The 14,178-nt window shown below is 38.8% G+C and overlaps 1 protein-coding gene across 1 annotated transcript in view; it reads left to right on the top strand.

Annotated features, from left to right (window-relative positions):
* LGR5 (leucine rich repeat containing G protein-coupled receptor 5) overlaps window positions 1–14,178 on the top strand; it is a 119,375-nt gene that overhangs the window by 69,082 nt on the left and 36,115 nt on the right. The window contains exons 6-7 of the mRNA XM_019543937.1: window positions 7,455–7,670; window positions 11,774–11,845. Of these exons, the coding sequence (XP_019399482.1) occupies window positions 7,455–7,670; window positions 11,774–11,845 (288 nt within the window). The remainder of the gene's footprint in view (window positions 1–7,454; window positions 7,671–11,773; window positions 11,846–14,178) is intronic.

Genomic DNA, 14,178 nt, shown 5'->3' with positions numbered 1-14,178 from the left:
CACTTTTCAGCAGCAAGCTCTGCCTGAACGTGTGTTGTTCCTGGGTTTTTTCAGCGTTTTTTTTTTAATCAGGGTCCAAAAAAAAAAAAAAACCTGCGGAAAAAAACCCTAGTGCAGCACATGCCCCAGCAGCATGCCTTTGCAGTGTGAAGAACACCAGACTGTGCAGTGACCACATACCACATGACCATACTTGTCTGGAAGCGCCCATAGGTATTACCATGTTCAGAAATGCCAGTCCAAGCTAGTTCTATCTATTTATCTATTTAGATTGTTATCTAAAAGGGATCTGTAAAAGATCATGTGATTCTACTGAATGAACTTTATTATAAAATTACAGCTCGTCTCTGCTTGTTTGTATCATAGATTCAGTTGAACTTATTTTATTTCTACATCCTATTTGTACATGCTGCATTCTATTTTCCCTCCCCATCCTCTAGTACAGAGGTTGTCTACCATGGGTTGTCAACTGGGGATGCTTGGAAAGCTCCCAGGGGGTACGCAGCAGCAGCACAGAGAAGCGGGGGGCACTCTGGGTTCTGCTGCCAGCACTTCTGGTTTTGCCACTGTGCAGGCAGGGCCCACCACCCCACACTTGTCCATCAGCCGCCAGGGACTCCCTGCCTCTCCACCAGCCACCGGGGGTACACAGACCAAAAAAGGTTGAAAACCTTTATGCTCTAGTAGCATAAGGGTATGTACTGGACAGACAAAAATTTATTTCTTCTACCTTCTGATAATATTGGTCTTTCCTTGCTGTTCTTTCTATTCTGAACAACAACTCCTCCATATTGTCCATGGCACATTACCTTTCACTAATCTCCCTCCTGAATAAAAGTCTTTGATTAAAAATAAGCAGATCATACTACATGCATGTTATAGTATGCTAAACTGATTTCAGTCCTGGAGGACTACAGGATTCTGCCAAGTGGATTCCTGTGCCTAGGAAAAGTCAGTGATGCTCTCTACAAGCCTAGTAGGCAGACTGGACAGCTTTCAGGATCAGAGCTTAAACTGTGAATAACCCAAACTAGCATTAAGGTTTTCCTATAATCTGTGTAGGGCTATGCTTTTAGATTTGGCTCTAATTTCTCATTACTTATTTTGAAATTTGAGATGAAAGCTCACATGACATGCTGAAGGTCACTTTCTAATTGCTATGTTTTTAAATCAATCTTCTCCCGATCATAAGGTATTTATTAAACCTGTAAAATAAGATTTTGTCATAAAGTGCACAAAAAGCTTCCGCTTACCAAATGCTAAAATGTTCCATTTCATCTTTCATCTTTAAAAACAAAAATATAGGGGGGAAGCTGAAAATTGCCTTCTACTCATTTAAAACAAATGGAGAAGGCTCGTTATTTCTATAATTAAATCTAAAAATAATGCTCTCCCTAAAACCCGGGATATTAAAATGCTCTCCAGTTTTACAAGGCACTGTCTAGCTTTGCTATCAAATATGATGATATGCTAGTTCAGTTTAACAAGCTCATAGGATTGAGTTAAATGATTATGAAGTTCTCATTGGAGGAGTCTAGACAAGATGCTTAATGCACATTGGACTAATTCTACTTCATATTAGTGCAGCTGGCAAAAACCACATTAATGTGCAGTAGTTTTAATTCAGTGTACATTAAGCATCACGCACAAAGCATTCATCTGAGCTAATGTGCAGTTGCGCTGATTACAGTGCATTAAGTTAGCACAGGTACTAAACTTAATGCGCTACAGTTATGGTGCATTAATGAAGGTGTAGACATTCTATTGATATTGATACTGTTTCTGTATCATATGAGGAATTTAAGGGAGCAATCAAAGTGCTTTTATCCTGGAAATAACCAAGGGCTAAGGGAGTCACTTCCAAGTTTGACAGAACTGTGTCTTACAGCATCCCATAACTTTCCCTTGAAATCTAAAGTGAACAAAAACAAGAACAACATGGAGGACTAAACCTAACAATGTTTGGCATTTATACTGTTAAAGAAAATCTTCTCTCAACTGCCATGGTTACATCTGAAATATGCATTATCACGGGATTGTCAAGACTACAGTATTGTTAGTAGAGTTTTCAGGTCACTTGAATGTTCTCTTCCTTACCTTATTCACCGTGTAGAAGTAAAAGATCTTGGTGTTTTGCATATTGCCCAGATCTCTGACTGCCATTTTTCCCCATCTGTCTTGATGTCAAGAAGGTATTTAAACAAGAGTTCAATGGACATATACGTTCTACTATACCCAAGGACTTTAGGTTTGTGTGTGTGAATGCTTTTCACCAATACAATTACTATATAACAGCATGCTTTCTGCCTAGCTTTGTCTGACAAGCATTATTTCTCCAGATTAATAGCTATTTCTCAATCAATTCTAAGTTTCCTGTAATTTTTCTTGATAACTTGATGCTCAACTTACTATAAAGTCTTTTGTCAAAGTACATATGACATTCCTGTAGCTAAAGTTAAAAAAAAAATTGCACAAGAAATAATGTGATTTTTACCATATGACTGAGTTTGCAGATCTCCTAATGCTAACTATCATAATAAAAAGGAAACTCTAACATTCCTAATGAAGCAACTTATTTGCCATGCTTTAACTGGAAGTGTTTTAACAAAGAATACTGTGCTGGAAATTAAACTTTACGCTCTGTTTATCTTCATGTTTAGACACTGTGGTTAATAAGTAATATTAGCATTGTTCAGTCACACATGGAAATTTCCAAGATCAATCACATACCAAGCATGGCTTTCTTGCCTGTAGCTCATTGTTCATAATGGACATTAAAAAGCAAAGAATTACATTTACAGAAATATAGGCCACCTATTTCCTGCTAAAAGGTCACTGAAGTTGTTTTCAACTTTAGGAAAAAGAGAAATATAAAAAGAATGCCTTACCCAGAGAGTTTGAGGTAAGAGGTACAGGAAAACAGAACAAACTTCTCTCTCTCTGTAGTTGGACTCAGGTTAGTAAGTGAACCTGCCTTGACAGGTGGCAGATTATGAATTCCAAAAAGGTTCATGTTGAATTTTGAAATATAATAAAGTTATCTGAGACATTTTCTATTTTTTTTTTAATCAATCTCTTTAGAAATGTCAGCTTCAAACAGTTGTTTTGTGGTTTGATTGCTCCTTTCTGAAAAGTTAAAATATTTTGTATATCAACATTAGCTTGTAAAACGGTTGATTTTTGATGAAACCACATAAAAAAAAAATCACACAAGGGAAAATGTTTCATGCAATAAAGTCTGGAGATGATACAGTGATCCTAACTGTATGACAGTTAAACCTTTATTCCATATCATATCATCATGCATTCTCTCCCTGCAATAATTAGTGAAACCTGCATGAGGAAATCTGCTTTCTTAAAAGCTGTATGGAAACATATTGTACAATTCCAGAGCGCAGGCCAAGTTGTATGTGCATGTATACAAAGTTTCCCTAGAGATTATCTTTGCCTTTTCCTCATCTTGCTGCACATCTATGCGGAACTGGCCCTCTTGCTATATTGGGACAGCCTGAAGTACACTAACTTACACTGGACTACAGACAGCTATAGAGGATTGACATATCAAGATCACCAGAGTGCAGGACCATCCCAGCAAGATCCCTTTCCTTTGCCACACTAGCAGCAGGGAGGAAGATAAGTTTAAGAATCTCTAAGATAAGTGTATGCCACCCATAAACTTGAGTGATGGTCTCTAGACTTTAAATAGTGGAAGGGTCAGATTACTCTAGCAGTGCAATGCAGATAGGTTGCACTACATCAGGGATGCAGGCTCATGGACTGCAGTTTTGCTTCTCTGTATCAGAAAGCCAGCTCCATTAAGCAACTGGCTTTGGATCTCTTGGGCAACCATATAAGACAGTTTTTATTATGCATACATATCAAAATGTATACACTCTGTCTGTCTGGGACTCAATTTTATATCTGCAGGTGCCTCAAGAAATCATCCAAATCTCGCCTTTGGATAAGAGACATTACTGGGAAGAAACTCCCAAGAGATGCTAAGTGCTCTCTACCACACTAAGGTGTTTGGCCGGGTAGGAACAGAGTTTTGAGTCAAAGGCAAGACACGAAAGAGTGACCTGCAGGGCTATATAATCACACATGTTCAGTGGCCTCAACATCTATCTAGGCAGCACAGAAGGGGTATCCTGTTTAAGGAGGCATAATGAAAACTAGGATGCCAGTATATCTTTACTATATTCTCCCTGTTTTGGACAGTATACACATACATTTTCTGGATTAGTCCAGATGTCCCTATTGCTTTAAACAGGCCTCATCCCAGTTCTTATAAACCCTTGCAAATAGTCATAAGAAAGACCCTTTGGCTAATTAACGTGATAGAACTGAGGAGGATCATGTGTTATTTATTCCTTCACACACCCACCAGGCCTATTATAGGACAAAACACTATATTCATACCTCAGATCTTCTAGTAAATTTGCCCCAGTTTGAGTTCTCAAGCCAGTTGCCCCACACAAGTAGAACCAAAATTACAAGGAAGGGGCAGAGAGTGTGGAAGGAGAAAAGAAGGCTGTTTGGTTGAAATGACAAGGAACGGGCACTCTGTCTACCCGATACCATTTGAAACTGACCATGCCACCATGCTCTTAACTTCTTTCCCGCTCCTACAAATATTCCATTATTTATTTGTTTTATCTTCCTCTTTCCAAGGGAGGAAATAAAGACCGTTTTCTTTTCTGACACCGAGCCTATGTATTTTCCAACAAATACTGCCTTCTTGATCTTTAGGGGACTATAATTATTGTCTTGTCTCAGACCCTGCATCTTTCAGTTGTGGGCCAAAAAACAGTAAAAGTTATTGATGGATTTAGTGTTTTACTCCTAAAGTATCATAGTCAGCCTTTTTACTTCATCCACTTTTAGAATGCAGTGAAATTATTCTTCTTTATATAACTTGTAATGCATATGGTTCAAGCATTCATCGTATGTTACAAGCAACTATAGTAAATTATGTTCTGCATAGTTTACTACATGCATTTACTTTGAAAGGTTTGGACATTTTAAATGAGCTCATGATAAATTTCATGCTGGATGTCATTTTATATGCTGCCTATCAGGCGAGATCAGATAATTCTGTTTCCCTAAACTGGCTTTCTTTGGAATATAATAGAAGCTTTCAAAATGCCTAAATGTTGTCTGTATATTTTAAATTATAAGTAAGGTCATGTTTCTGAGTTAATGGACTTATTTTAAAAGTGCCGAAACTTTGATCAACACTAGTGAAACAATTGACTGAAAATTGTAATTTTGTTCAAGGCTTTCTACATCACTATAAATTATTTACATGCTCACAGGAAACATAACTACAACTGAAACACTTTATCATCCGCAGGTAGGAAATGGTACTCAGGAATTAAAGGAAAAAAAGATTAGATAACAAAAGAACGTTTGTGGTAGTACTTTTTAAAAGCACTTGTGAGATGTGCAACTGGTAACGTTCTCTACTGTACAAACCATAGCGGCTTTTTGCTTTGCCATAAAGTTATCTAGCTATGAATCACAAGTAAATATGACTGTTCCTATATAAACATGTGCACTTTATGTTTTTAGATATGCATGTGTGTGCACGCATGTGCGGACACGCACATACTTATATATGCATATGCACAAAGCAAGGGGACAACTCTTAAATTAGGAAATTTATACTTGAAAGTAATCAAATCCTAAATTTGCTGTAAAATGCTGGAATAGTAAAACTGTGATCTTACTGAAATAAACTGAAGTATTGCCATTTCATCCATCGCTTCTCAGATAAGCAATTGTGTTAAATCCAAAATAAGTATTGCAGGTTAGGACCAGGGACTGCAAGTTCAGGTCACATATGGGAAATGATGTTAACTCAGAAACAGTAACACATTTAAATTGAATGAAGCCTCCATACTTTAATCAGTGTAACTGTCAAACTAGCACAACTGCAAGTCCTTAGTTTACATACAGACATCATGCAGACGAGAAATTTACTTCTAGCCAAACAAAAAGAAACCTCATCTATTTGCTCAAATTATGCCTTATTTGAAAGTTCTGTTGTTGCTGGGGAGATGCAGCATGAATATTTCTAAACATTTCCAGCCTCGCAGATTTGTTGACAGACCCTTGAGTTATTTTGGAAGCTCAGTCTCTGCTGCCTCCCATGTCAGTTATTATATAGAAAATTTAATTGTACAAGGGCTTTGACACTGAACTTCATAAATTTGTTCCAACTGACCTTGTCTCAGTTATTTGCCAGTTTGGCACAGAGCCTTCAGTTTCATTATTTGTTCTCATGCAATAGGTAGAAGTAGTGTGGCATAATAAGACGGAATGGACCTGACATTTTACATGACTATAAATGAGGAAGCAGCTTTAAATAAAAAGATTAGTATGTCTGTCATAAATAGTATTCCATTTCTCTCAAACAGACTAAATTGGGGTTGTGCAGAAATACTTCATTACACTCTGGGTGCACGTTTTTTCTGTAACACTTTCAAATGTTCTATTTTTAATTTCTCCTGTATATCTGAGACCTAATCAAATGCTGAGCAATTACTTTTATGCTGCAAATAAGTGTGCAAGTCCCAAAAGCAGTTTAAATGCAGGCAGAAACCATAGGAGTTATAAGCAATATATTGATCATATATGGTCCTAAAGTTTTGGTTAATTGATGTGTATTTTCACTTATTTCTCTACCAGGAACTAAATTATATCATTAAAATCTATGTGTTATATGGAGCCCAACTCTTATTTCATAGCTATGTACACCTGCATAACTGCAATGAAATCAGTAAAATTACTTGTTATTTCCAACGATGTGAGAGCAGAAGATGGCCTACAGAGCTCAGAGAAAAAGCAGGAAATTATGTGAAAGCTTTTTAAGAGCTTTTAAATAGTCCTCTGAGTGACTGTACTCCCTCTGTTGGCTCTGCAGCAACCCACATGTATTTCTTAACTTTTTCTTGAGATGAACACACCTCATCAGCAACACTCTGTACCTTTAAACACCACATTAATTTCACCTTTTGTTAGAAATATAGGCATACATAATATTTAACAAAATGTAAATAAATCTTATTTTCAGATGGTAAAGAAATCCATGCAGTCTGCAAAAAAAATTCGTTACTTGGACTCAATCTCATGACTTGGATTCTTAGAAATAATGAAATAGTTTCTGGTTTTAATCCCTCAGGATGATGGAGAATGCTTAAAGGAAACAATCTTATGTTCATCAGCCCATGGGGAAGCGGGTACTTGGCTCTGTTCAAAAGTGACTGATCCCTTCTTTTGATAAAAGAAAGGCACTGATGACTCCAAAGGAAGTCTGTTTTATTGACTAAAAAAGTGCTAGGAAAAAATCTCTCCCTTTAGGTACTGCACTTGACAATGTTCTTTAAATTCATGGTATCAATCCACTTCATTTTTCTCAGGGAGTCATTTTCTTACATTTCTATTTCTCTTAGTCGTCTGGATGCCAACCACATAAACTATGTGCCACCCAACTGCTTCAGTGGCTTGGTCTCTCTTAGACACCTATGGCTGGATGACAACTCTTTGACAGAAATTCCTGTACAGGCTTTTAGGAGTTTGCCAGCTCTTCAGGCAATGACGCTGGCACTGAATAAAATCCATCATATTCCAGACTATGCTTTTGGAAACCTCTCCAGTTTGGTAGTTCTGTAAGTTATATTGCTGTTTTGCTTTGTTTTGTGTTTTGTTTTTAAATTACAAGGTCTTGCAAAGGAGTCAGGAATTGATTTTCTTTTTGTAATAAATTACTTTAATATGGAATATATAAAGTAAGTTTAGCTAGAGAGACAAAGTTTAATAACTCAACTGTCCCCCAGAAACTGAACAATTTATAAAATGTTCAGGTTACTTAATATAGGGCACTATTTTATGGTACATTGTTCACATTACATTGTGTGCTTGGCCTATAAATCTGAAGGTTGCCCTTCATTCTTGCACTGTGGGTAGAGCTACAACTTCTACTAGAGCACTCAACAACCCTGCTACCCCTTTTAATATGTAGCTTACAAATCTAAATTAAGTTCCCTGCATCATTACTTTTGCAAAAGGAAAAAAGCCTTTCATTTAAAATTCAAGTGAAAGGTAAATTTAAAAAAATAAATAAATAAACAAACCAAAACTTGTTTTTATCTTCTTAGAGCTAAGATACTACATTTATGAAATCATGTTGATTGAAAACTGTTTAAAATTATTCATCTCCAATAAAGAATTGTGAAAGAAAATTAACAATGCCAGTAAATCTTTACCAAAATAAACCCACCAGACTATATGACAATTTTTTCCTTAGGACTATGGTGCAGTATTGATATCATGAGGCTAGGCTGGGCAAACAGAAATAAAGTAAAATTCTTTAAAGCAGTGGTCTCCAAAGTGGGGTGTGCGCACCCCAGAGGGTGCGCAAGATGATCCATTGGGGTGCGGGAAGAAAATATTAGAACGTCTATTTATATTTATTTTTTATCTATATATTGTACATAATACATATATTGGGGGTGCATGCTCAAAATTTTTTTTACCAATAGGGGTGCGCGATCAAAAAAGTTTGGAGACCACTGCTTTAAAGGACTATGATGGCAAGCTAACAAAATTCCTCTTATAGGCTAGGGACAGCTGTACAAAAAGCCTGAGCCTGAATTGATTCAATCCATGCAGGTTAGTCTAGGCTGAACTGGTTTGAAACCAGACAAACATTCTCTGTGGACTAAAGAAATGCAGGCATATGCCTGCAGTGACTCAGGGTAGAAGCCTGGGGGTGCTTGAGCAGCCCCCCTTTCCTTTCCACAGTGGTGAGCTGTGGGGACATGGTCAGATCCCAGCAGGAAGCTCTGATTGGGTGGGGGGTGGGGGTCTGCATCCCCTTGCTGCTTCTGACCAGCACAGTAGGGAGTTGATAACAGCATTTAACAGCCCATCCAGAAAACAAAAGGCTCTCTCATTAGTTCAAGATCTTCTTAAACAGCTTTTTCCAAGGAAGAAATGGAGGGACCAAAAGCCCCATGCACACACTGGCCTGTCTGCCTTACACAGACACCTCTCAGCATTAGCTAACATACCACACGCTGGCTATAGTCCATGCTGTGAGAGGGAATGCCTGCTTGAGCAGGGAGTGTGCATGTGTCGGGGGGAGGGGATCAGCCAGGAAGCAGAGGGGAGGGGCCAGCCCCGATCTCTGGACTTGAGAGTCCTGCCCAGGGTTGGAAAGCATCTGGGATGCTGGGGGGCTCTGGTTTAAGTTAAACCAGGAAAGGGGCAAACATTGCATAAACCAGTTTGACCCAAATCATTTAAGTCCGATACTGTATTCAACCAGGTTTACGTCAAACCCATTTCAGCCGTTTTCAAACTGGTTTATGTGTACTGAATATATGTTCTGTTACAGGATTTTAAACCAGTTTGTCTAATGTCTGTCCCTAGCCATAGATTGCATAGATACAGCTACATTTATATATGTTTAATTCCAATACTGCTAAATGAAATGGATGAAACACTTGCAGCAAAAACTGAGCGCGAATGCCATGATATCAAAAATGTACTTTATATCTTTTGGGAACATCCCAAGTGCAAAAATTACTGCACCAGGTTAGAGAATTGATGTAGGTAATATTTAAGGCAGGAGTGTCAAACTCACTTACAACCCTGGGCTGGATCTTGTCTGTGGAGCTCCTTGTAGGTCAGATCTGATCCAGGGCATTGGGCAGCTGCTACAGCAGCAGTGGCCACTGGGGCCATCATAGCAACAGTGGAGCAAGCAACAGTGGGGCAACCTGCCAGGCAGCCACTTGCTGTTGCAGAGGCAAGTGGCAGTAGGCTAGGCAGCCACAGGGTGACCAAGGGCTATTGTTGCACAGCCCTCAGTCCCTTGCCTACCTCCAACGGCCATGCCCGCTGAGGCAACAAAGCCCTGGACTTGACAGCAGGCCATGTCCACCATTGGCCATGTCCCCAGTTTCCATGTAGCCTGCCAGTAGCACAGCCAGCTGCATGGAACAGTTCCATGCACCAGGTCTAGGCCATGAGCTCTATGTTTGACACCCCTAGTTTAAGGCCTAAACTGGTATGTTTAAAAACGGGAGCATCCTGAAGGTTTGTGAATTATACTGAACTATTACCTATTAGATGATAAATATATTTTAGTATATTTTGATGTCATCTGACAGCCATGATGTCAACCTTTGTCATTCCCAGTTTGATTATTTCAGTGTAGCCTAGCAAAAGCTAGCAAAAAAGCCCATCCATCACCTCATATTTGTGCTAAATGAATATGAAGTGACTTTGGAAAGGTACCATTACCACAGGGTTCACACAGTACACAGAAAACACCACTGCCACATACTAGAAAATCTATACATTATGACTAGGCATAGAGAAATTGAATTTCAGCATTACATTTAAAAACATTTGTAGATCATAGTTTTTAAAGGAATGGGCCATATCATTTGGTAGAACTTCTAGATCTCTGAATTGTTTTTATCCTCTTACATATTAGCTCACATCTCTACTTCATTTTCCCATCTCAACCGCTACAACCTCTGTAACATTAGGTAGGACACTTATGAAGATAAAAAAAAGTTTACTTTGATGCAGTGTTTACTACTGCATGGTGAAATTCCCCCTATGCTCTTAATTTCCTGTCTGGATCCCGGATGTCAGTGTGAACAGGGTTGAGCTTATGGCTGTTAAAGATAAAAAGAAACTGAAGTTTGGGGATTAACTCTTCTAGTCAATATATTTGGGATTAAAGTTGCTTTCTAGGGAGGGAAAAACACCTTCATTCCAATGTCATAATCAATAACTTTTAGACATAGTTTAAAAAATACATGAGCTTAGTCTCTCATTGACTAGACCGCCTCTTCATTCAACATGCTACTCCCACGGTTTCTCTCAAGACCATGGGGGTGGATGGACAAAAGTAAAATGAAAGACAAGTCAGCTGGAAAAACATTCTCTTAAGAAAAATACATTAAGTAACATTCATTCAGGCTAATGATCTGCACACAGAGCTTTTTAAAAAGAAATATATCTGAAAATTTAGAAATAAATTGAAGCAGCAGCATCTCAGTTCAGAATTTGAATGCCTCAGAAATCAGATTTATGCACTAGTTTGGGTTCAAACTCTGCCAATAATAGTAAACTAAAAATTCCTCAAACTATCTGACAGACTATTGGAAAGTAAGTGATTATTATTCTAGTTGAAGAGTCAAGTTATATCCATCAGGGAGGTCAGTTATATTTATTAACACACACTGAATTTCTAATAATTGTTAGGTGGATATATCAATTTCCTTCTTTAGGTTTCATGTATGTATTGGCCTCTTCCCCCAAGAAAAGGCCATAGTTTTTAAGGCATGGTCTTATTTAAATACATTTTTAAATAAAATCACGAGTAAAGCTATTTCTGAAGTTACCTAGCATATAATAGTCAATCACTAAATGTCTAAAACTTGAACTTTATGAAAAGCATCTTTTCAAACAGAAATGAAGAAAGGAAACAAATACACAATCCATGCAATTTAAAAAACAAAATGCTTCTATGGAACAAAATCAAAGCCTGAAAGGATAGGTGAATATAGGGGGTGAGTGCAGAAGAGATAGGAAAATTCCTTCCTATGCATGCTCTTGCAGAAGCATGACTTGCATATAATCAGTCCATGCCTGAAAATAAGTTTCTTCTGATTTAACCATCAAAATGTTTTGCTTAAGTCCACTGTGTGCAATGTGCTTTCCTGACTGTGCTCTTAATGTTCCCCTGCAGACATCTCCATAACAATAGAATCTACTCCCTGGGAAAGAAATGCTTTGATGGGCTCCACAGCCTAGAGACTTTGTGAGTTGACCTCTTATTTGTTTCCCTTTTTTCAGTGTTTTCATTTATATTCTGAAAGAATAAAAATGGCCTAAAAGCCAATCATGGTTTTTGGCTTGCTTGTTCATTACAGGCTCTAAAAGATTGTTTCCAATGAGTGTACATAACTTACCATAGGCTCAGCTATTAATTAAGTTTGCCTTTTAGCAGGCATTGTAAATTAATAAATTATTTAATAATATTTTAAATATGTATCAGACACTGAATGAGAAATGGCTATTTAGGGACAGTTGTGTTTGCCTAGATAGTCCGATTTGTCAATCTTTAGTCAGGAAAGCTAAGGTTTAGATTAGAATAAAGAGCATCCTATCAAAAGTTTTTTAAACTTTACAGACTGCATCTTGCCATATAGCTTGCATGCAGAAACAGTCAGAACCTTTGACTTCTTGAACAAAAGAAAAACACTGTCAATACTGTATTTACTCAAATATAAGACAACCCTAAATATAAAATGACCCTCCAATAATTAGAATCTATATATGGAAAAACTATAAGTTTGTTATAATTATCCAGGTATAGAATCTAATTATTGGAGATCTGCCTTGAATTTGTTCCCTTTCCAATGCTACAGCAGGGAAAATAACTCCGGGAGCCTTCCCCCAGCTTCTTCCCCCTGTAGTACCTCATCCCCTCCTTACTGTCAGACCTTGCTTTCCCCATGCATATGGAAATGAGGAGCAAATCTGAAAACACTGACCTTGAAATATACATAGCTGTAATAATTTTCATATAGTACCCATAGATGTACTTCATCCAGAATTGATGCATTTTATCTTTTTTGAAACTGCTGCAAGTTTTAGCACAGGTACCCCATAGACACACTTTCAAGCAGCACTTTTGTATCTACTTTATATATCATATAAACTCCACTGGATCTTAGCATTAAAGAAAGGCTGAGATTATGCATGATATTAATCCAAAGCCAAAAGGCTTGATTTAGTATGCAGCTCATTAGGCTAGTCCCAGCAAAGTCAACAATGTGTTAAGTCATGGTGAACCTAGAGCTCAGCACTGCTCATTGTGTGTGTGTACTCCAGATACCCCTACATAGGATCCATGTGCTATTTAGCCCCCCTCTCATGACTGGAACCAGGTATTCTTCTCATGAGTTGTGAGATCCAGAAATTTATATGCAGATGAGGTGCAGGGCAACCTGGTGCAGTTCTGCCTCATGGAATGTGGGGCCACACTAATCATATGCTGTGGTGGGCCATTAGGGGGTGCTCCTGTGCTGAGCCACCCACCTCACTGTGCCCAACCAACTTCCAGGCTCTGGGTGCCTCACATCTGGCTGACCCCCTTCATGAAGCACATCCACTAGCCTGGGGGTAACGCCACCACCACCCAGGGTCTGGACTTATCCTGGCTCTGTACCCCCTGAGAAACACAGGCCTAGTAGCCCTTGAGGGTACTTGACCCTCTTCAAGAACTTGGAGTGCTTCCCTCAGTCTGAAGCACAAATAGTGGTCACCCTTAGTCAGCCAGACCAAAAAGACCTCAAGGCATAATCTAGACCCACCACAATATGTCTCCCATGCTAGGTACAAAGGAGAACTTTATTGGTTACAAGGAGAAGGTTTGGAATAGAGTACAGGGTAAAGCAATATCCAAGAAATCCCATAGATCAAACTGGGATGGCTGGGTAACTATATATCTAGTTAGAGCTCAGGTAGCTTACTCACAAGTATCATCCAGAGGCAGGTGAAGAGTCCCCTGGAGGCAGGCAGTAAATTGATCATGAGTTTCAAGAGAGAGAGCAAATTTCAGATGGTCCAGCTTTTTTTTCTGAGTTTTTTCATCATGGCTACTGCCCTTCCTCCTAGGCAGTCCTTAATTTATATAGACCTTATGACCTCATTTACCTGGTCCAATGGAGGTCAGCACCTGTTGGCTGCCAACCAACCAATTTGAAATGCATCACTGGTTGCAGGGTCTCTAGCCCCCTCCCAGTCAGGTTGGCATTTACTTAGAACAATAGGGAGCATAGGCCCCTCATCCAGGTATGTGATGCCAGTCACATGGGCAGAGGGACCAGGTTTGCTCCCTCCATCAGGAATGTATCTAGCTCAGGTTACAACTCAGTGTCACCTGAGAGAGGGATGTCTGCCCTCTCATAGTTTCAGAGTTTCTAGGGTCGGAAGGGACCTGAGTAGATCATCTAGTCTGATCCCCCGCCACGGCAGGAAATAATACTGGGGTCAAACGACCCCAGCAAGATGTTCATCCAACCTCCTCTTAAAAACCCCCAGGGTAGGAGCCAGCACCACTTCTCTTGGAAGTTGGTTCCAGATCCT

This window comes from Crocodylus porosus, unplaced genomic scaffold, assembly GCF_001723895.1.
Source record: "Crocodylus porosus isolate Cpor-Errol unplaced genomic scaffold, CroPor_comp1, whole genome shotgun sequence".
Lineage (NCBI taxonomy): Eukaryota > Metazoa > Chordata > Crocodylia > Crocodylidae > Crocodylus > Crocodylus porosus.
Note: the sequence above shows the minus strand (reverse complement) of the source record. Positions and strands in the feature narration are given on the sequence as shown.